Source organism: Rattus norvegicus, chromosome 3 (assembly GCF_021556685.1).
Source record: "Rattus norvegicus strain SHRSP/BbbUtx chromosome 3, alternate assembly SHRSP_T2T, whole genome shotgun sequence".
NCBI lineage: Eukaryota > Metazoa > Chordata > Mammalia > Rodentia > Muridae > Rattus > Rattus norvegicus.
Window position 1 is genome coordinate 76186903 of NC_141536.1, and position 21869 is coordinate 76208771.

The 21869-nt window shown below is 48.3% G+C and overlaps 4 protein-coding genes across 10 annotated transcripts; 2 read left to right on the top strand and 2 right to left on the bottom strand.

Moving 5' to 3' along the window:
- Positions 1-609: 609 nt before the first annotated feature.
- Positions 610-5056, top strand: C1qtnf4 (C1q and TNF related 4). Of its 2 annotated transcripts, none has more exon segments than NM_001107745.1 (2): positions 610-817; positions 3908-5047. In NM_001107745.1, a coding segment is annotated over 1 exon segment (981 nt). In that variant the 5' UTR covers positions 610-817; positions 3908-3912; the 3' UTR covers positions 4894-5047.
- Positions 5057-5950: 894 nt separating this feature from the next.
- On the bottom strand, positions 5951-6933 carry Fam180b (family with sequence similarity 180 member B). The gene is given in 5 exon segments (XM_087655047.1): positions 5951-6209; positions 6212-6266; positions 6268-6445; positions 6572-6671; positions 6674-6933. Coding segments are annotated over 5 exon segments (711 nt in total). The 5' UTR covers positions 6876-6933; the 3' UTR covers positions 5951-6033.
- Positions 6934-8720: 1787 nt separating this feature from the next.
- Ndufs3 (NADH:ubiquinone oxidoreductase core subunit S3) lies at positions 8721-15927 on the bottom strand. The gene is given in 7 exon segments (NM_001106489.1): positions 8721-8969; positions 11085-11204; positions 11336-11461; positions 13239-13388; positions 13714-13811; positions 15505-15573; positions 15684-15927. Coding segments are annotated over 7 exon segments (795 nt in total). The 5' UTR covers positions 15748-15927; the 3' UTR covers positions 8721-8801.
- On the top strand, positions 15869-21868 carry Kbtbd4 (kelch repeat and BTB domain containing 4). 6 transcript variants are annotated; one of them, NM_001399486.1, is given in 4 exon segments: positions 15869-16010; positions 16799-17416; positions 18740-18846; positions 20315-21868. In NM_001399486.1, coding segments are annotated over 3 exon segments (1557 nt in total). In that variant the 5' UTR covers positions 15869-16010; positions 16799-16827; the 3' UTR covers positions 21176-21868.
- Position 21869: the final 1 nt, after the last annotated feature.

Genomic DNA, 21869 nt, shown 5'->3' on the forward strand with positions numbered 1-21869 from the left:
GGGACCTTCCATTGTCCTTCTCAACCCTTTCCAGAAAAAAAAAAAAATCAGTATATTCCAAGGATCTTGCTTCTCCTTTGTTCTTCTCAGAGGGTCTCATGCTGAAGTGCTGATGCCTGCAGCTTTGTCCTTCCTCCAGCCTTGCTAGCACACGAGGTGCAGGGGGAGGGATATTTGCAGACTTAGAAGTGAGAAATGAAAAGTGGGGCATTTTCACCTCTTACTTTACTAAGGACACTGACCCATTTATCCTTCTCTTCCCTCAAACCTTCCCCAAGGCCACTCAGCCTGGACATCTGTCCCATACAAAACCTCACCTCCTACTGTCCTTGCTTGCAGCCCTGTCCGTGCCTTGCCCGAGTCCTCTCTCCCTACACAAGATAAAAAGCTGTTCTGTAGGATGACTTGGGCCTCTCTAGCGGCCTCGGTTTCCCCACCTGCTAACTTGGATCAATGACGCCTGTGCTCGGCACCCAGAGGATAAAGCTCAGGATCCAGGAATGAGGAAGGGTCCCACGCTCAGCGCAGGCTCGGTGCGGTGCCCCAGGCCCGGCTGCTCGGAGCCCCTCCCTCGTCCTCCGCTCTCCCCTCCGCCTCCCCTGCTCCCCGCCCTTGCGCTTCTCCGCTTCAGCTTCTGCTGTCCTTCCCACTCGCTCACGCCTCCCTTGCCGGGGTCCCCACTCGTCGCCGGCTGAGCCCCCCGCCACCCCCGGAGGCCTGGTCAAGCCGCAGCGTGGGCGACCAGTGTGCAGCCCGGCGTCCTCACCGAGCAGGATCGCCGGCTGGGACCGAAGCCGACCCGCCGGCCGCCAGCCAGGTGAGGGCAGCCCGGAGGAGGCGGGGGCGCAGGCTTCTCTTCTCTGCAAGCGGGGGCGGCGGGAGGCACGAGGGACCCGGTCCCTTTTCCTGGAAAGGAGGACCTGGGCGCTTTTTTCATGAAAGAGGCTCAGGGGCTTTTATTCCAAAGGGAGGAGTGGAGGGCAGGTCTCATGGAAAAAGGGCTTGCGGGGACCCCTTTCTGGGGGCATTTTTCCCTGTGACAAGGGATTTATTGGATGCTTCTGTAAAAGTGGGGCTCACATTCTTCGAAGGATGCAGACTTTCAAGGAAGATACAAGGGGGGTTCTGGCACGACTTGAAAGCAGTGTTAACTGGGATATGGGAACAAGGCGCTGGGGGCTTGGAAATGCCCTTAGTCTGACATCGCTGCCCCTTCTCCATTGGTTCTGTGGCTCTGGGTCTACTCAGCTCTCTGTCCCAGTTTTTCTCTTTGAAGATGACTATTTTGAGCTTCACCTGGACAGAGCTTTATGTAGCCATTTCTTTTCCTGGAGCTCTGAGACCCACCTGACACTTTACCATCCTCCTCTGACCTGCTGGGGAAAGGTTGTTAGAGGGAAGGATCCAGGGTTCAGGGACATGTGCAGTGGAGTATAAAGGTAGGAAGGGTATTGGGCACACAAGAACCTTTGGCACCGATGGGTGCATTTGGCTTGGCAGGGAGGTGGCAAAGAATACGATGGGCAGGAGCTTCGAGAGCAGACCTGCTAGAGAAGCTGCAGGGTAGGAGAGCTCCCACCTTTCCGGAGACAAACGACAGAGGGTTTGCTTGCCTTTGTTTGCTGGCTTCCTCCTTCACTGTAGATTCCAACACTCATTCCCCATGCCTCTTCCGTTTTTTTGCAAAAGGGGTCACTGAGGCGGGAAACACATTGGCCTTTGTGTAAGAGGGAAAGCTGGTAGAGAAGCACACTGAGTTTGAAATGAGAAAAAAATAAGGGGGGAGGGCGGCAATGGGGGGAGGGTTGGGAGGGGAACACCCATAAGGAAGGGGAGGGGGGAGGGGGATGTTTGCCCGGATACCGGGAAAGGGAATAACACTCGAAATGCATATAAGAAATACTCAAGTTAATAAAAAAAAAAAAGAAAAAAAAAAAGAAAGGCTACATTTAAAAAAAAATAAACCCTCTGTTTAAGGCTTAGAGTTCAGTGGATGACCTTGAGCTAAAAACGTGTACCCCGTGTTTAGGCAACGGATTTCTCATTCATAAAATGGGAGAGGGCTTATCTACATGTCCAAAAGAGCTTTGTAGAAGGAAACAGAATAGACTGGACACTTCTCAGGTATAGTCTTCACCACCTCGGATGGATCCCTTCCCTCCTCCCTACCCTCACCAAGTAACCCATAGGACAGCTGTGTGAGAATCAGGAAAGTATCCTCTGGAAGGAGTCAGTATTCAGCAGGACTCGAGGTCTTTCTTGTTAGAACTATAGGGCAGAGCAGTTTACTCTAACAGCTGGGCAGTGGACTGCAGGTGAACACCCAGGAGTGGGTCACAGCTACACAGCTGGACCTGGCAGCTCTCAGCAGGCCCCCTGGAGTCTGTAAGAGGCACAGGGCTACACACGCCCAGGGTACTTTCCAGAAAGGCTCATGTCCTGAGTTGTCTCTGCCCTCCTCCAAAGCAGGCTAGAATCTCACCATTAGTGACTCCAGGGACTGGATAATGCTTCGCCAAGCTCGCCACTTACTGAGGCTCGAACGCACTTCTTTATGTCAAGAATTCGATTACATCACATTCAGAAGCCTCTAGGTGTGTCCCAGCACAGAGCATCTTGACAGTTGCTGTCTGGGTATGCTTACCACCCATTTGTGTGGCTGGCCCTCCATCGTGATATTTACACGGATGAAGCCTTACTCAGAGAGTTAAAACAATTGCCAAAGGTGACTGGAGCACGACTCAGTGTCAGAGTGCTTACGGTTCATTCCGAGACCGGTATCCAGATCTAAGTGTCTGCCACCACATTCTACCACCGCCACCAAATGAAGCTGATGACCTCACCATCCTGCCAAAGCACCACCAGAGTTTTATTTTATCCTCCCTTGCCGCCTCAGCGGCCCTGGCTCTCTCCTTCCCACAGGAGCCAGCCTCTGAGCACAAAGGGAGTTATCCATCTCTCCCTGGATAATTAAAAGAAACTTATGACTATGGGTGTTCTGCTTGCATATATGTCTGTGTGCCACATGTGTGCCTGCTGTCAGTGGAGGCCAGAAGAGGGCATCAGAGCTAGAGTTACAGATGGTTGTGGACCTCCATGTGGTGCTGGGAAATCAAACTTGGGTCCTCTGGAATGGTAGCAAAACTCTTAACTGCTGGGCTATTTCTCCAGCCCCTCCTTACTTCATTCTATTTTCATAGGGAAAGCACTCACTTAAAGCTTGGCTGAACCTCTGAAGTTCAGGAAGGACTCCAGGGGAGTCCAGAAATCCTGTGGACCCTTGAGTGGAGCAGAGGCCAGGAAAGGGTTAGAAAGCAGCTCTTTTCTCCACTCATCCCCAGATAAGACTTAAAACACTGTCATGGTGGAAACTGACACAAGAGCCAGTGTCTGTCGTGAGGGGCAGGCCAAGGAGCAAAGTCCCAGGAAAGTGCAGAGGATGAGCTGGCTATTGGAAACTTAGACCTCTTTAACGCTCAGAGAGGGATGAGGGAGGAGGAGAGAGGACAGGGATGTAGGCCTCATTAACCAGAACATTTCAACATGTCTGTGGCATATGCACCAGGTCTTATTTGCAAAAGGATTCTCTCATACTTAAAAACACAAGTTTGGAGAATTACTGGTCTAATCCAGTGGTTCTAAAAACCTCTGGTAGATTTAATCAGACCACTAAGAATCCAAAGTCTCAGGTCCCATTCCAGACTCAGAACAAATATGGGTGCTGTAATAGGCCCTCCTGGTGACACTGAGGCACTCTTAAGTGAGAAGTACTGACCTAGTAGTCTAAGTGTGAAGGAAAATGGAGAGCAAGTTATGGGTCAAGAGCAAGGCTAGGAAGAGAAAGTACAGGTGGAGGCAGCCACTGTCCAACCCTCCTCCCCTGCCCGGGTCTTCTCTCCACTCCTAGGTGCCATGCTGCTCCTCCTGCTCGGCTTCCTAGGCCCGGTGGCCTGCTGGGCACTGGGCCGGGCTGGGCCTGGCTCCTCGGAGCTGCGGTCAGCCTTCTCGGCGGCTCGCACCACCCCACTGGAGGGCACGTCGGAGATGGCGGTGACCTTCGACAAGGTATACGTGAACATCGGAGGTGACTTCGACGCAGCCACCGGGAGGTTCCGCTGTCGCGTGCCCGGCGCCTATTTCTTCTCCTTCACAGCGGGCAAGGCCCCGCATAAGAGCCTGTCGGTGATGCTGGTGCGCAACCGCGACGAGGTGCAGGCGCTGGCCTTCGACGAGCAGCGGCGGCCGGGCGCACGGCGCGCCGCCAGCCAGAGTGCCATGCTGCAGCTCGACTACGGCGACACGGTGTGGCTGCGGCTGCACGGCGCCCCGCAGTACGCGCTCGGCGCGCCCGGCGCCACCTTTAGCGGCTACCTGGTGTACGCGGACGCCGATGCTGACGCGCCTGCGCGCGGCCCCGCAGCCCTGGAGCCGCGCTCGGCCTTCTCCGCGGCGCGCACGCGCAGCCTGGTGGGCTCGGACGCGGGACCCGGACCGCGCCACCGGCCGCTGGCCTTCGACACCGAGCTGGTAAACATAGGCGGCGACTTCGACGCGGCGGCCGGCGTGTTCCGCTGCCGCCTACCGGGAGCCTATTTCTTCTCCTTCACGCTGGGCAAGCTGCCGCGCAAGACGCTGTCGGTGAAGCTGATGAAGAACCGCGACGAGGTGCAGGCCATGATTTACGACGACGGCGCTTCGAGGCGCCGTGAGATGCAGAGTCAGAGCGTGATGCTGCCACTGCAGCGTGGCGATGCCGTCTGGCTGCTTAGCCACGATCATGATGGCTATGGCGCCTACAGCAACCACGGCAAGTACATCACTTTCTCTGGCTTCCTGGTGTACCCTGACCTCACTGCTGCCTCCCCGCCGGCCCTCAAGCCCCCAGAGCTCTGAGCCTCTGCTTGGAGGAGCCTGGGAGAGCCGTGGGGCATGCATGCCGAGCCGGGACCGCGGCCCGAACGCCCCACCGGCCCGAGCATGACTACCTGCCCAGCACGCCTGGACTCTACCAATAAAGTGGGGCTGCCTGTCAGCCTTATGGTCCTGCCCTGTGTAATGACTGTGATGCCTTTTCCTCCTCCTCTCCTCGGAACTGGACAGGACCGCACTGACTAGGACAATCCATAGGACCTAGATGGGGGTCAGGCCTTGAGGGTGAGAAGGTAGGAATTTGAAGCATAGTCTTCTAAATTCAAGTAGGCCTCTCGTTCATGTCTGTGTCCAGTGCATCCTTGGCTGACTTCTCTTCAGTGACCAATGACTTTCTTCTTTGGGCCCAAATTATGCCTTTCTGTGAGAGGGAACATCATTCTACAAATCTAACCCACTAGGAATACAAAAGCATTTTCCCTTCTTTCAGTAGGGCGTAGGACTGAGAGGAAGGGCTGGTTGTCCTGGCTCCTGCTCTCCCAGATGAGATTTGCTCAGAGCACGAGTTAGAGTAAGTGGTCGTCGACACAAAAATGAGATGGTCTCTGGGAGGCCAAAACAGAGCTAAACAGTCAGAACAACACATATCCTAGTGTCTGAGCCAGCCTCTGTCTTCTTCCATCTTCATTCCTAACGCTGAGATGTACATGTGATGCTTGTTTGAGGTGAAACAAGACTCTTTCCCTCTCCACAAACAGGCAGTTTCCCCACCTTTCCCTTTATCCTCCTGTAAATAGAGTCATTGACGTCCAATCTGTATTCCCAGTCTACAAGGGGACTTAGCAGTCTCAGAGACCACGACGTCTCAGTTAGCTTTGAAATGAGAATATTAAGACTGGGTGACAAGCATACAGGGTTCCTGTCTTTCACAGAGCCACCAAGACAGGAGTTAAGGACCTGACACTATTTAAGGGCAGCTTTTCTTTCCACATGTGTTAAGCAGACTTTTCAATCCTGACCACCAGACATATATGCACTGTGCTTATTGCCTAGACCCAAGCCTTAGCTAGGTATGTAGGGAAAAGGATCAGCTAGGAATAAGCATGGGAGGTCAGGAGCCAGGGGCTAAGGTAGGCCCAGCGATCTGAGAAGAAGAACCAGGAGCTAGATAGAGCACTTGCCCAGGATGGGAAAGGGAGAAGAGAAAATGTCAAGTGAAAGGGAAGGGTCAGGGGATCGGTCAACGATGGAGGCCCGGGACCCCAAAGAAGGGTGCTGGCCCTGGGGACAGAAATCCTTGCACAGGTCCCAGAGTGTTTCCTGTACCAGGAGAGCAAAGACCACCAACCCCATTCCTCAGCCTTACTAGCCCTGTGCAATCAATAGACACAGGACAAGGCCTGTAAGGAACAAATGCTTGAAAACCCAAGGGCTAAGGAGAGGCCCTTTCTGAAGATCATGGAGTTGCCACAGCCATTACTGAGCACACTCCAAATCCCTGGGCATGCGATGCTGCAGGAGGAGCCTGAGTCAGCGGCCTACATGTGTGGTCCAGTTCCAGCCCAGCCTACAGCAGCTGCAGGGGGAGCTATTTTAGGGGTGGGTTGTCCTTAGGGATCAGGAAGAGTGGGCATAGAGTGGGGGAGGCTTTAAGCTGGTAGTAAGACACGTATTGGCTATTCCCCACTCTGAACAGGTCTACCCTTCGTAGACAGCCCCCTTCAGAACCCTAAACTTGGGATGCCTGGACCCTCCAACCCCATGGTTCGGGCTAGGAGAAATGACAAGAAACATCACTTCCATGTTCTCGGCTTCTGCAGGCCACCTCCTTCAATGGTGCTGTCCATGGACTGCCCTAGGGCAGTAGAGTGGAATGAGATCCTTACTGAACTCCCCTCTTGACACCTAGCCTCCCAGATGTGCCCTTCTGCTGTCCAGCGGACACCTTTAGCAGAAAAGTGCATGGATACCACCTCCTCTCCTATTTCAAATGCACATACATACATGCTGATGTCACCCTTCAGTGCATACCAAGCCTGAGTCCCCTCGACTCAGTGCCTAATGCGACTCCTGTACCTTGCACACTGCCCTAGTGGAGTTCCAGGGCAGCAGTAAGCACTGGGACTAACCGCCATAGGCTTCCCACACCATCGTGTATCAGTTTGACACCCACCAGGCCCACAGTTCCTCCTCTGCCATGTGAGGCTCAAAGAGCCAACTGTACCTGCCCTCAGCCTTCAGCTTTTCCTTGACTTCTATCCACCATGAAGCCCCTGTACCTTCATCATCCTGGCCAGAAATCCCCCAAGGGAAGAGACCAATGGCTACTAGACAAAGCAGAAACTGCAATATCCCAGCCATGCCCTCTCTGATCCTTCATCTGCCTCAGCTCCAACATTCCTACTGCAGGCAACTCCTGTATTACTTTGTGTCAGTCTGCAGTGCTGAGGAGGGGCTGGCTATGGGCTCATTCACCTCTTAGGGGCTATTTTCACCCCTAAGAGATGGGGACTCTTCAGTTTTGGCAGTAGCAGCATGTTTGTTCTCGCTTAATGTTTAATAAGAAAACAGCTCCAGCTTGGCCCTCCCAAGGGATACATCTCAGGCAGCAATGTCATCTTACTGTCTGTGCTCACACTGAAAGCATCTTGCTACAGAGGCCAGTCAGCCCAGACTCCAGGGCTCCTGTGCATTAGCTGCACATCCAGTTCTCCAGCTGCAAGTGGTAGACCAGAAGTGCCCATGGGATGCACACCACAGAGTAAACAGACAGAGCCACTGGGGAAGGAAGCATTGTCTTGAAGGCAGACATGGACCTGTAGCTCCTGAGTGTTTTCTCTCTCACATCTCTGATGAATCTACTTGCTAATACCCTTCTAGATTTAGACCAAAAACTGGGAAGATCCCTTTAGCCTAAGAGAAAGTAACTTTAAAAAAAAAAATTGGATTTTTTCTTATGTATTTACATTTCAAATGTTATCCCCTTTCCCCCTCCCCGAGTAAGTGACTCTTACACTTGACTTATAGAACTCTATGGATGTTCAGGTGGGAGGACAATAAATTGGGGTTTTCCTGGCTCCACTCAGGCCCGTGGATCTATCAGCTGCCTCCACACAGTCTACTGATAAGAACTTTCTTCAGCAGTTTCAAGGCCCTCCAGTTGTCACTAGAAACCAAGCCATACCTATTCTTTTTTTTTTTTTTTTTTTTTTTTTTTTGGTTCTTTTTTTTTTCGGAGCTGGGGACCAAACCCAGGGCCTTGTGCTTCCTAGGCAAGCGCTCCACCACTGAGCTAAATCCCCAACCCTCATACCTATTCTTAAGAACTATGAAAACTGAATTACAGATCCAAAACCTTCTATAAACATATCCAAGCCCACATCACAATGTCTGTAGCTGTAGCATACGGTCCCATTAAACAGTCTGCTTTGGCAGGGACCACCGCCACCAGCACCATCCTGTACCTGCCTGTCCTGAGTCAGTATCTTTACCGGCACACGAGTGACTGGGGGAGGGAGTGGCCCAGCAGATAGAGCTCTAGCTGCCAAGCCTGATGGCCTGAGGTGGATTCCTAGAACTCAAATGGGAGGAGAGCGAGCTCTCCTAAACACCATCCTCTTACTTCCACATGTGCTGCCACCCTCACTACATAAGTAACTATCTTAAAAATACAAAGGCAGCCCAGCGGTGGAGGCCCATGACTAAGCCCAGCACTCGGGAGGCAGAGAAAGGCATGTCTTTGAGTTTGAGGCCAGCCTGGTCCACAGATTTGAGTTCCAGGGCAGCCAGTGCTCCAAAGAAGTCCTGTCTTGAAAAAACCTAAAAAGAAAAACAAGCAATCCACCACAGAGGAAGGAGTGAATGTCCACTGGAGTTTATTTACAGACAACCTTAGGTAAGGCATTTTCCTCTAGGATCTACATCTTGTGAAGTTACTTGGCTTCAGGCTTCTTGTCTCCAGCTTCAAGCTTGAGATGCTCAGGGGGCTGACGATAGGCAGGGAAAGCCTCCCAGGGGCTGTTCAGGTCAAACTTGCGGAACTCTTGTGCCAACTCCACTGGCTCAGCCACTACCCGCTTCACCTCATCGTCATAACGTAGCTGCAGAAGCAAGTCAGGGCTGATGACTAAGGAGCCCACTTCACACAACCCTTTCCCTTTCCCTTTCCCTTCTTCTGTCTGTTCAGTGCTCTTCACAGGCTGTCACTCTACATCCAGACATACTACCCATTTGGTCACACAATACACTAATGTATAGGAGTCCACGATGGCCTTTACCTTTTACATGCTATGACTCCCTGCCACACCACACCTTGAGCTCTTAACTTTTTGTTAGCAGACTTACTGCTCACTCAATCACACACCTTAAAAGGTAACAGCAAAGACTGATCTCAGATTACAGTCAGTGGCTGTAGAGAGTAAATTTAGGTCAGTACAAGAGTGCTCAGCTTTAGTCCCAGCAATTAAAAGTGAGGCCAGCCTGGCCTACAGAGTTCCAGAACAGCCATGGCTACATACAGAGGCCCTATTCCAAAAAACAAAACAAAACAAAAGACTGATCGGCCAGATAGTGGTGGCATACATATTTGTCACCGCTGTGCTTGGTTTACATCCAGCTTTTTACATGGATGTTCCAGATCCAAACTCAGTCCTCAGCCTTGTGCTAGTCCTCCACCTTCTAATAGGCTCTTGCTATGCCCAGGCTGGCCCTAATAAAATCCTCCTGCCTCAGCTTTCCTAGTGTTTAGAGTATCAAAAAGTACTATGGAGAGATGGCTCAGCGGGTTCAAAGGTTGCTCTTCCAGAGGACCCAGCAACACATGGCAGCTAACAACTGTCTGTAACTCCAGTTCCAGAGGATATGACACCCTCACACTGACATGCATACAGGCAAAACACCAATGCACCCAAACCAATAAAAGTAAATAAATCATTTTAAAAAGAGAAAGTAACAGTGAACCTGGCCTGCAGTACCTTTGCCTCCTAAGCCCCAGGATCACGGTGTTCTTTATGCTATTATTGTTTTGTTGTTTTCAAGATAAGGTGTCTCTGTGTAGCCTTCGCTGTCCTAGAATTTGCTCTGTAGACCATCTAGCCTGAATTCAAAGAGATCCGCCTGCCTCTGTCTCTGAGTGCTCGAATTAAAGGCTTTTCAATAGCTATTGTTGAGGGCTGCTTCTCTGCCAAATCCCTTCAGTGATAATTCTTCACTCTTAGAGACTGGGGCAGACTATAGCTTTAAGGTTGCCTTGATCATAAAATTATCTTTACAGGGCAACCATTTTGAAGAACTCCTCTCTGCTTAAGACATTTTTCTTTCTTTTTTTTTTTCTTTTTTTCTTTTTTCTTTTTTTCGGAGCTGGGGACCAAACCCAGGGCCTTGCGCTTTCTAGGCAAGCGCTCTACCACTGAGCTAAATCCCCAGCCCCAAGACATTTTTCTAATCAATCAATAAAACCTTGTTTGTAAACCAGTGGTGGTGCAGACCTTTAATTCCACCACTTAGAAGGCAGGTCAACCTGGTCTACAGAGCAAGATCCAGGCCAGCCAGGCTACACAGAGAACCCTTGTCTCCATGTGAAAAACATAAATGAATAAATGAAGGAATGAATGAATAAATAATTTTTTACAGCCAGGCCAAAGAACAAAACTAAACTAAAAATTAACCAAAAAAAGCAAAATAAAAATAACCTAGCCTTGTTTGCTTTTCCTTGAAAAAATACAACAAGGGGCTAGAGAGATGCTCCAGTCATTAAGAGTACTGGCTATTTTTCCAGAAGATCCAGGTTCAATTCCAGCACCAACACGGTGGATTATAACTACCTATAGCTCCAGTTTCAGGGGAATCTGGCATACCCTCTATGGTTTCCACAGGTACAGACATTCACATAACATATATACAGGAAAAACACCCATACACATAAAAATAAATCTTAATAAGATACAACAATCATTACAATACGGCTAATTTTACTAATGTTTACAATATGCCAGGCTTTACATGTCACAATACCACCATACGCTTAAGCGCTTACTGTTTCCATTATACAGATAAGAAAAGTGTCCCCCGGCTAAATCAAACAACTTGCCCATTACCAAAATGAAACTAGGACTACAGCTCAGGCTCTTAAACCACCATAATCTACAGATCAGATTCCCATCATGCTCATGGTCTCCCAGGCTCCAGGACTGCTACCCCAGTTTTAAGGTTTCTACCTCAACATAGCCAGTGAGGGGAAAGTCTTTCCGGAAAGGATGTCCCTCGAAGCCATAATCTGTCAGGATCCTTCTCAAGTCAGGGTGGTTGAAGAAGAAAACTCCAAACATGTCCCAGACCTAGAAGAGAGTGGTTCTCAGAAAACCCATCCATTGGGCCAACAGCAGGAGTTGTACTGTGACACACCCCACAGTTACAATGCTGTCCTTCTGGCCCAGAAAGGCAGGGCCCACCACATCCTGTAACTCACCTCCCTCTCATACCAATTGGCCGCGATGTGCACAGACACTATGGAGTCAATGGCTGTCAGCTCATCTGCATAGGTCTTCACACGAATCCTAGAGTTAAACCGCAGGGACAGCAGGTTGTAGACAATCTAGAGAGAGAGGGAGAGCAGGAAGAACAAGATGGCTATAGGATAAGAGGTCTGAACGAGGGCATCAGTTATTGATGATGGCAGCGAGTCACATTCCACCAGTGACCCTGCATTCTCTACTACTTACAAAGGCCACAACCATGACTCTGCAACTTAGCCATCCTGTCTTTGGCCGAGTCGCCCCTGTTAAAGATCTTCCTGTCCACCTGCCCTAATGTTTTTAGATGTGGTGTGGCTCCACCTTAGCACACGCCTTAATTCAAGAGCTTTCTGCTTGAATATTTTAAACAGGATTAAAGTCAACCATAGGTCAAGAGGCAGAACAAGCAACCAGTTGACAGAAATGAACATAGGATTACTAAGAAAAAACCGTACAGAGTAAAGGGAGTCAGGAGGTGGGTAGAGAGATGCACAGGAAATAGGAAGGAGGTCCCTGAGGTGTGGGAGAAGGCATTCCTCCTGAGACACTGCCCGAGGAGGAAGGTCAGCTAGGTGCTTTCTCTGCCTGTCTAAGGTAGAAGGCTTCCACCCCAGCATCTGGCTCCTGAGTTTCTATTGATAAAATGAAATGATTGAGATTTTGTTAAAAACAAAGAAAACAACAGTGTCTTTTTCTGTTGTTGGTGGTGGTGCTGGGATTTAACCCAAGCCTTTGTACATGTTAGGCTTGTGTTTTACCACTGAGCAATACTGCCAGCCTCCCAAACCTATTTTCAATTGCTTCTCTAACAGTTCTTTCCTGGGTTCTTTGCTTTGAGCAATTATGCCTGCAATGATATAGCATTCTAAAGTCACCAAGATAAATTCTGTATTTTAATATTATATAACCTTCTAATTATCCTAATTAACAGAAAGAAAGAAAAAAATCCAAGGCCAGCCACAAAATATCCTCTTGAACCATATAATATCAAATCCCCAACTGTGGCTATATAGCTCAGTGGTAGAGTGCTTGACTAGCAAGTGTAAGGCCCAGGTTCAAGGCCCAGCATACACACACACACACCCATATGTACAACATTATTCATTTATTTTTTGAGTCTGGGTCTGGCTGTCCTAACACTTGCTATGTACACTAGACTGGCCTTTAGCTCACAGGGATCTGCCTGCCTCCCCCTCCCAAGTACTATGTGCATGTGTCACTGCAGCCAGCATCCATTTACTGTCAGAGAAGCTAAGCAGAGCAAAACACTGTGGCACAGACCTCTAATTCCAACTATTCAGTCAGCTAAATAGTTCCAGGCCAGCACAGGGAGAGCCTGTCTCAAAACAAGAGAAAAAGAAGAAGGAAAAAGAAAAGGAAGGCAACAAATAAAACTGGGCAAAAGTCCTGCTATGTTCTGTGTGACCTGGACTGAAGCTGCAACAAAGAACGTTCTGGTTTCCATAGTAGCTGTCACTCAACAGGAAATCTCCTATGCCCTTTCTTTCCTTTAGTCTTCAAATGTCACCCAATTTTTTTTTTTTTTCGGAGCTGGGAACAGAACCCAGGGCCTAGCAAGCTCTACCACTAAGCTAAATCCCAACCCCCCTCCCCTATCCTTTTCAAAGTTAGCATCTCATCTCATATTGCCCTAGTTTTCCTTGAACTCTCTGTGTAGCTGTAGATGACCTTGAATCCATGACACACACACATACACCCTCACTTCCAAAGCATTAGACTTGGGTGTACCAAGGACTAGAGGTGCACCAGTACACTTAGTTTTAGGCAGTGCTGGGGATCAACCTAGGGCATTGCGTATGGTAGGAAGCACTCTACCAAATCTCACATTTAACTGACCTCAAAACGGTTCTGCCGAGTTGGGACATCCACTGCTGTCAAGTCAGCCAAGGATTTGAACTGTGCATTGGTATGATCCTTGAGAAAGGTTATCGTTGGGATGACTCCATCAGGATGGATGCAGATTTCTAACTCATCAAAGCAGGTCACCTGCAGATACAGAAAGAATATGGAGGGAAGAAGTAGCCACTGAGGGAGTAGCTCACTTCAGAAGGAGTCACTTGTTTAAGGCTGCAACCTTCCCGTGATCCTGTAATACACAGTTCTTCATGTGGTGACCCCCACATTATTTTCATTGCTACTTCATCACTGTAGTTTTGATAGTTGTGAACCATAACATAAATATCTATGTTCTCTGAAGGTCATAGGCAGCTCCAGAGGGGTTGGGACTGCAGGTTGAAAGCTGCTGACTTAAGGTAAAGAAATATGTGACATGGGGGAGTCCCAACCCAGACCCAAGGACAATGAATATTACCTGAACTTGTTGGACATACTTAGGTAAGATTTCAGCCACATACTCTCCAAATGCTGAGAGCCGCTTGTGGGTTACATCACTCGAGGGTCTGACAGTGGCTGGAAAGAAAAAAATGCATGAAGGGAGAAGGTAGCAACCAGCCCTGCCTCTAGTCTGTTGGGAAAAAAAAAAGACTCAGTAGGACTTCCTGAAGAATTTTTATTTTAAAAAAATTATTTTTATTATTTATTTTGGTGTTTTGCCTGCATGTATGTCTATATACACATGAGCCCCTGATGCTCACAGAAGCAAGAAGAATGTCAGATTCCCTGAGACTGGAGTTACAGATGACTGTGAACCAACATGTGGATGCTGAGAATAGAATCTGGGTCCTCTAGATGAGCAGCCAGTGTTCTTAAACACTGGGCCACCTCTCCAAAACCTCTCTAAAGAATCTTAAGAGGTATAGGCATAAAGTACCTCCAAGGAATTAGGATGTGATTAAAAGTCAGGGAGAGGAGCTGGAGGGATGGCTCAGAGGTTAAGAGCACTGGCTGCTCTTCCAGAGGTCCTGAGTTCAAATCCCAGCAACCACATGGTGGCTCACAACCATCTGTAATGGCAATCTGATGCCCTTTTTTGATTTGTCTGAAGACAACCACAGTATACTCACATATATAAAAATAAATATATCTTAAAAGAAAAAACTCAGGGGGAAACACCACTTCTTTTTCACAGTACATACACTTTTGTTAATGTAGTGGGTAATCTTTGCTTCTTTTCTACACTGTTCCTCAGCTGTTCCTCACTTCTTGTACTCATGACAACAATGCAACAGTGTCAGCTCTCCTATCAGACTCGGAGCTCTTTAAGGATGGGAACCAGACTTCTGTTTCTTGGTATTTGTTTAGACCAAGTTCTTTGTCAAAGAACTTCAGCGCTGAAGAACCCTGATTCACTCACTGCCCACACACCATTCCCAGTCACTTTGTGTAATAGATGTCCAGAAATGAAAAAAAGCCAGGTTTTCCATTTACCCGTGTGATTCTGTTGACTGAACATAAAATCACCACATGGTCATTCAAGTACTTGAGCACCCACACATCACAGAATCAAGAATTAAGTATTGGGCTGGAGAGATGGCTCAGTGGTTAAGAGCACTGACTGCTCTTCCAGAGGTCCTGAGTTCAATTCCCAGCAACCACATGGTGGCTCACCTCTTCTGGTGTGTCTGAAGACAGCTACAGTGTACTTATATATAATAAATAAATAAATCTTTAAAAAAAAAGAATTAAGTATTTTCTGCACTTGGAAACAGGCAGACCTGCTTTGTCGTTCACTGGCACTATAACTGAATAATTTAATTATTTTGACCGCTTCATGATTTATACATCTATATGGACAGTAAAATATGATGCATCTCATGGTTCTCATGAAGTCCAAAGGAAACCATTCACTATACGGCTTAAATCTTTAAGGTGTCTAGTAAATACTAAATTGATGTGAGCTACTATTATTCTGGTCTCTGAGTATCAAAAGTTGTTACTTGTTGTCAAAGACAATTTAACCAGAGGGAAAAAATAGAAGATTGTGAAAACGAGCAAAGGGCGATCAAGATCAGAAGGGAACAAATATCTAGGGCACAGGAAGTACTCGTTTCTAACAGCAAGGTGGAGACCATAGCAATCTCCAAGGGCAAGCAGAGATTTGCCAGAAGGGAAGGACATTCCAGGGCAAGGACAAACATCTGGCAGAAACAATGGAAGACCCCTGCTAACGTTGAAGAGAAGAGCGCTATCCGCACATACTCACGGCGCTTGTCAGCCGCCGCGCTCTCCCTTCTCACACGCTGCTGCAACAGCACTGAGGGTCGCCCAGCCCCTGCACAGGAAGATAAAAGGCACAAAGGCGCGGGTGAGACCCGAGGAGGTCTATGTGCAAGGTGTGCCTCTGCCGCTGCCCGTGGTCTCGGCCTGCTGTTCTTTGCTCACCCCTGGCTACGGAAGCAGCCCCCAAGAGCCCACGGCACCAGACCCTGGCTGCAGCAGACGCCATGTTCCTTAGGGTGCCGACTAAGTAGCCGGAAAGCACACACAGGCCACGGAGCCTCAAGGGCACGGACCGGAAGTGGAAATGTGCAATGAATCTTCTTCCGGGCGGACACGGGGCGGGAAGCAGAGGTTCCGGATCTGAACATTGGCATGAAAGGAGGTAACGCAGGTAAGAAAGACCCGCAGGTGGGGAAACCGTGAGGTTCTACGTAGCCCTATTTTGGTACGGCGGAGGCCGAAGAGAAGAAGACGCAAAGAATCGGACGGGTGAGAGAAAGGGAAAGGGTGGGCGTTCTGGGTTCTAAGTTCTACACCGCTCTCTGGCTCCTGAGCTAAGCTTTTAATGGGGGGCGGGGGTGGGGGAGTCGATGGACGGTTTCCTTGGAGACCGTTTCCTAGGCGACTCTAGGTGGCGCGGTCAGATTGCACAGGGTTATGGACTTCCTTGTGCCCCCGGCCGGGGACGGCTGGGCTCTCTCAGGCTTCTTTAAGAACTCATTGGAGCGAGTAGGTAAGAAACAGCAGCTTTGGAAAGAGTAAAAGTGGAAGTAATGTATGTCCAAGCCCAGGCCTCAATATCGGAGGGTCTGCATTCTTATGTCCAAGCAAAGAGGGAATCTAACCACAATACCTGGATTTCTTATTTCATTTACTTCCTCTTTTTTTTTTTTTTTTTGGTCTAATTATGCTTCTCCTGAGTCTCATTAGTTGTATATCCAAATTATTTGGTTTTGAGATCATAGGCTTCCTCCTTCGTCTTTTTCATGGGTTGACCTAAGTCCCAAGTCTTTTGTTACATCATCATCAGGAATATCCGATTTTACCTTAAGGAAAAACAACAGAGTTGGAACTTTAATTGAATTCACAGGAGGAGAGGCCCCACTGCAGGAAAACTGCAGGAATGTCATAGGCCATCTTGGCAGGGCCAGGAATAAGGGCCAGTCTGTACACACTTTGCTCCAATGCCTCCCTTCTCCTTATCCTGAGTTGGACATCTGGATTCATGGACTGTGTCTGTGAATTGCCCAAATACTTAGGGTGGTATTGCTTTGCAGATAGTTGGCAGAAAGAGAAGTTGGCTACCATGGAGTCACCAGAGGAGCCTGGAGCATCCATGGATGAAAACTACTTTGTGAACTATACTTTCAAAGACCGGTCTCACTCAGGCCGAGTGGCTCAGGGCATTATGAAACTGTGTTTAGAGGAGGAGCTCTTTGCTGATGTCACCATTTCAGTGGAAGGCCGAGAGTTTCAGCTCCACCGGCTGGTCCTGTCAGCTCAGAGCTGCTTCTTCCGATCCATGTTCACATCTAACCTGAAGGAAGCTCACAACCGGGTAATTGTGCTGCAAGATGTCAGTGAGTCTGTGTTCCAGCTCCTGGTTGATTATATATACCATGGGACTGTGAAACTTCGGGCTGATGAGCTGCAGGAGATTTATGAGGTGTCAGACATGTATCAGCTGACATCTCTCTTTGAGGAATGTTCCCGGTTTTTGGCACGCACAGTCCAAGTGGGAAACTGCCTTCAGGTGATGTGGCTTGCAGATAGGCACAGTGACCCCGAGCTCTACACTGCTGCCAAGCACTGTGCCAAGACCCACCTGGCCCAGCTGCAGAGCACAGAGGAGTTTCTCCACTTGCCCCACCATCTACTCACTGATATCATCTCAGGTAAGTTCAAGGAGGGGCTTAGCACACCCAGCTATGCCAGAGTGATGTTCAGTGGATGTTCCGGTTCGGGAGAACCCCAACTTTATGTAACTAACTGTTGTTTACATTTCCCTTCCTGGTAGGGATTTTTTTTCTTTTCTTTTCTTTTCTTTTTCTTTTCTTTTTTTTTTTTTTGGGAGCTGGGGACCGAACCCAGGGCTTGCGCTTGCTAGGCAAGCGCTCTACCACTGAGCTAAATCCCCAACCCGCTGGTAGGGATTTTAGAGTGAGGTTGAGTGTTGAGAATCAGTGTAGCTACTGTCAGAGACAGGGTGCTTTACAGTAACTAAAGACTAAATTCTGCATCACTTTTCTACAAAAGGAATCAGTGCCTGATGTTCTCATCTGCCCTGTACCTTGAAAGCCTACAGGACTAATTCTTAAATAAACTGATGAAGATGGTGATGAATCAATATATCTAAAATAGCCACATGTGGTGGCCATGCCTTTAATCCCCAGCACTCAGGACCCAGAGTCAGAGGCAAGCAGATACCGGTGAGTTCCAGTACAGCCTGGTCTACAAAGTGAGTTATAGGACAGCCAGGGCTACACAACAAAACCCTGACTCAAAAAATGTAAAATAAGAAACATTTGGGTAATAATCTTAGGTAACAAGTGAGGTGGCACCGTATTTTAGATGTGAACTCCATAGCCCGATGGGTGACTACTGTGACATATTGTGTCATCGCTTCTCTTAAAAAGCCAGGCAGGGCTAGTGGTATGACTCAGTGGTAGAGTTGGGGTACATGAAACTCTGGGTCTAGTCTGAGCACTGCAGCATGGTAGTCCTGGGGCAATTTCAGATTAACGTCATATTTACGTGTGCATAAGCAGATACATATAATGGTGGTCTAATAAAATGGTTCAGGCCTCTTTTCTGAGACAGTGTCTCTTTACATAGTCCTGCCTGTGTGCATGTAACTCACTATGTAGACCAGGCTGGCCTTAAACTCACAGAAATAAGCCTGCCTCTGCCTCTGCCCTCAAGTGCTAGGATTAGAGGCATGCTCTACTACAGCCAGCTGTGGTTCGCCTTGGACCCCCTTTGAGATTGCCATTGATGAGACTGGAGAGATGGCTTGTTGCTCTTGCAATTGTTATTCTTACAGAGGACCATGGTTCAGTTCCCATCAGGAACGCCATCTTCTGACCATCGTGGATACCAGACATACATGTGGTACACAGCCATGTGCGGACAAAGCATACACACATAAAATAGTTTTTAAAAAAACCAATAAAACAGTAATATTGCCATTGACTGTGTTCTTTCTTTGGCTCTCACAGATGGGGTTCCATGTTCCCAGAACCCGACAGAGGCAATAGACGCTTGGATCAATTTCAATAAAGAAGAAAGAGAGGCTTTTGCAGAGTCACTCAGGACTAGCTTAAAGGTAAGACACATTTTATTCTCAAGGATGGGGTGCCATAGTCTCTCTGCATTCCAGCCCTCAGTGGCCTTCTCTCTTTTGAGCAGGGGGAAATGTGTATCTTTTGGTGTACGTGTTGGGGTCAGAAGACAACATGCAGATGTCAATTCTCTCCTTCCACTATGTGGGTCACAAGGATCAAACTCAGGTCCTCAGGCTTGGGGCAAGCAGCTTTACTGCTGAACCATCTCACTAGCCCAGCCAGGCCTGGCATGAGTGTGTGTGTGTGTGTGTGTGTGTGTGTGTGTGTGTGTGTGTGTGTGTGTGTATGTGCGTGTGTGTGCATGCATGCAGAGGTGTGGTTATGTAGACAGTAAGCTATCAGATATTCCTCTGCCACTCTCTTCCCTATTGCCCCTGAGTCAGTGTCTCTAACTGAAGTTTACTGATGGCTAGGCTGCCTAGCCAGTCAGCACATTCCCAGGACCCATTTGTCTCTGCTCCCTCAAAGCTGGGGTTACAAGCATGTCCAACCATGCCTAACTTTTTATGTAGATGCTAGAGATTTTGTGAGAATGCTCAGGTCTTCATGCTTGTACAGAAAGTGCCCTTAGTCCCTTGGACCATCTTCCAAGCCTCTGGCCTGCTTCTTTTCATGGCCACTGATGAGTTACTAGCTTGAAGTTCCTAAGAACTGGGGAGTCAGATGTGTTTTCTGGTCCCACAAGCCGTCTGTCTGAGACCTTCAAAGTTCCTAGAGCTTTTGCCATCTTCTCTGAAAGAACTGCTTTCACTGTTGAGTTCATCAGCTCTAATAAGCTGTAGTGGCTTAAACATGAGTGCAAGTTGAGGACCAGCCTCAGCTACATAGTTAGTTCAAGGCCAGCATAGGTTACATAAGATCCTGTCTCAAAAATAAAAACAAGGGGCTGGAGAGATGGTTCAGTGGTTAAGAGCATTGACTGTTCTTCCAGAGGTCCTGAGTTCAATTCCCAGCAACCACATGGTGGCTCACAACCATCTGTAATGGGATCTGATGCCCTCTTCTGGTGTGTCTGAAGACAGTGACAGTGTACTCATATACGTTAAATAAATAAATCTTCTTTAAAAAATAAATAAATAAATATAAACAAACAAAAGCAGAGTTGACTTCAGATGCAGTTCAGTTGCTAAGATGCTTGCCTTGTGTCATGAAGTTCTGGGTTTAATTCCTAACACTGAAAACCAAAAGCAGTAAGAGCAGATGTGGTGCATCCTATAATCCCCCTTGGAGGCTGATGCAGGAGAATCTAAGCATGAACAGTTTGTTCTACATAGCAAGATCTTATTTGAATAAATATATAAATAAATTAAATTGCAAAGATGAACAAAACAGATTCTCTGCCCCTGAAAATCAAGGGATAGTCAGGATGTGAGGCCTGGACCTCTAAGGATACCTGTGTTAGTAGAGTCTTCACATGAGCTGACATCAGAATTTCAATTTTGCCAACAGGAAATTGGGGAGAATGTGCACATTTACCTTATTGGGAAAGAGTCATCTCGAACCCACTCATTGGCTGTGTCCTTGCACTGTGCAGAAGATGACTCCATCAGTGTAAGTGGCCAAAACAGCTTGTGCCACCAGATCACTGCAGCCTGCAAGCATGGTGGCGACTTGTATGTAGTGGGAGGGTCCATCCCACGACGCATGTGGAAATGTAACAATGCCACTGTTGATTGGGAGTGGTGTGCTCCTTTGCCCCGGGACCGCCTCCAGCATACCCTGGTATCTGTGCCTGGGAAGGATGCCATATATTCCCTGGGTGGCAAGACACTGCAGGATACCCTTTCGAATGCAGTCATCTACTATCGGGTAGGTGATAACGTGTGGACAGAGACAACTCAGTTAGAGGTGGCTGTATCTGGGGCCGCTGGTGCCAACCTCAATGGAATCATCTACTTACTAGGGGGTGAGGAGAATGATCTAGACTTCTTTACCAAACCTTCCCGACTTATCCAGTGCTTTGACACAGAAACTGACAAGTGCCATGTGAAGCCCTATGTACTACCCTTTGCAGGCCGGATGCACGCAGCAGTGCATAAGGATCTGGTGTTCATTGTGGCTGAGGGGGACTCTCTAGTGTGCTATAATCCCCTTCTAGACAGCTTTACCCGGCTCTGTCTTCCTGAGGCCTGGAGCTCTGCCCCATCCCTCTGGAAGATTGCCAGCTGTAATGGAAGCATCTACGTCTTCAGGGACCGATATAAGAAGGGAGATGCCAACACCTATAAGCTCGACCCTGCCACTTCAGCTGTAACTGTCACAAGAGGCATTAAGGTGCTGCTTACCAACTTGCAGTTTGTGTTGGCCTAAAACACTGATGAGAAGAACAGCTGACTCCTTTGCCCTCCCCTCGTCATGTATCCCCAGTCAAATCTGAAATCCCCCAGTTCAGAGTAATGTGTTAGTTTGGGCATACAGGAGGAAGGCAGCGAGCGCCTCAGCCCACCCCAAGGCTCATGGGGTGCTATGTGTAGGGCTTTTCATTCTACTGCTGCTTGAACTCTGCCATTATCCCCTGTGATCCTGTGCCTCACTTCAGACTGCTTAGAGCCAGCCTCTTCTCAGACTTAGGCACAGCCCCCCTTACCAGATCAGTGTTAAAAAGAAGCACCTTGGGTCCCATGCAGGAAGACAGGCCCGTTCCTTTTGTCTATAGCCAGCAGAGTGGCGAGTTGTCACTGCTCCACAGAGAATTAAGTATGAGAGTTTCCCTTCAGGATTTGGATGGGACAGTGGACTAAGCTAAAACTGTACTTCACCAGCAAGAATCAACTGTACAATTCAGGATGTCCTTCAGATGTTTCCTCATCTGTCAGGAAAAGAAACTTTGGTTGGATTTTTGGCTTATACAGACAGATAAGCCAGAAAGTAGAAACAATTGTTTCTGATTAATAGCAGAAACTGTATTCTAAACTCAAATATAAACAGTCTCTGGTCTTTTAAAGGCTCTAAGCTAAATGAAGAGTTAGGAACTGTTCATACAAATAAAAGCTTTTGAAATGAT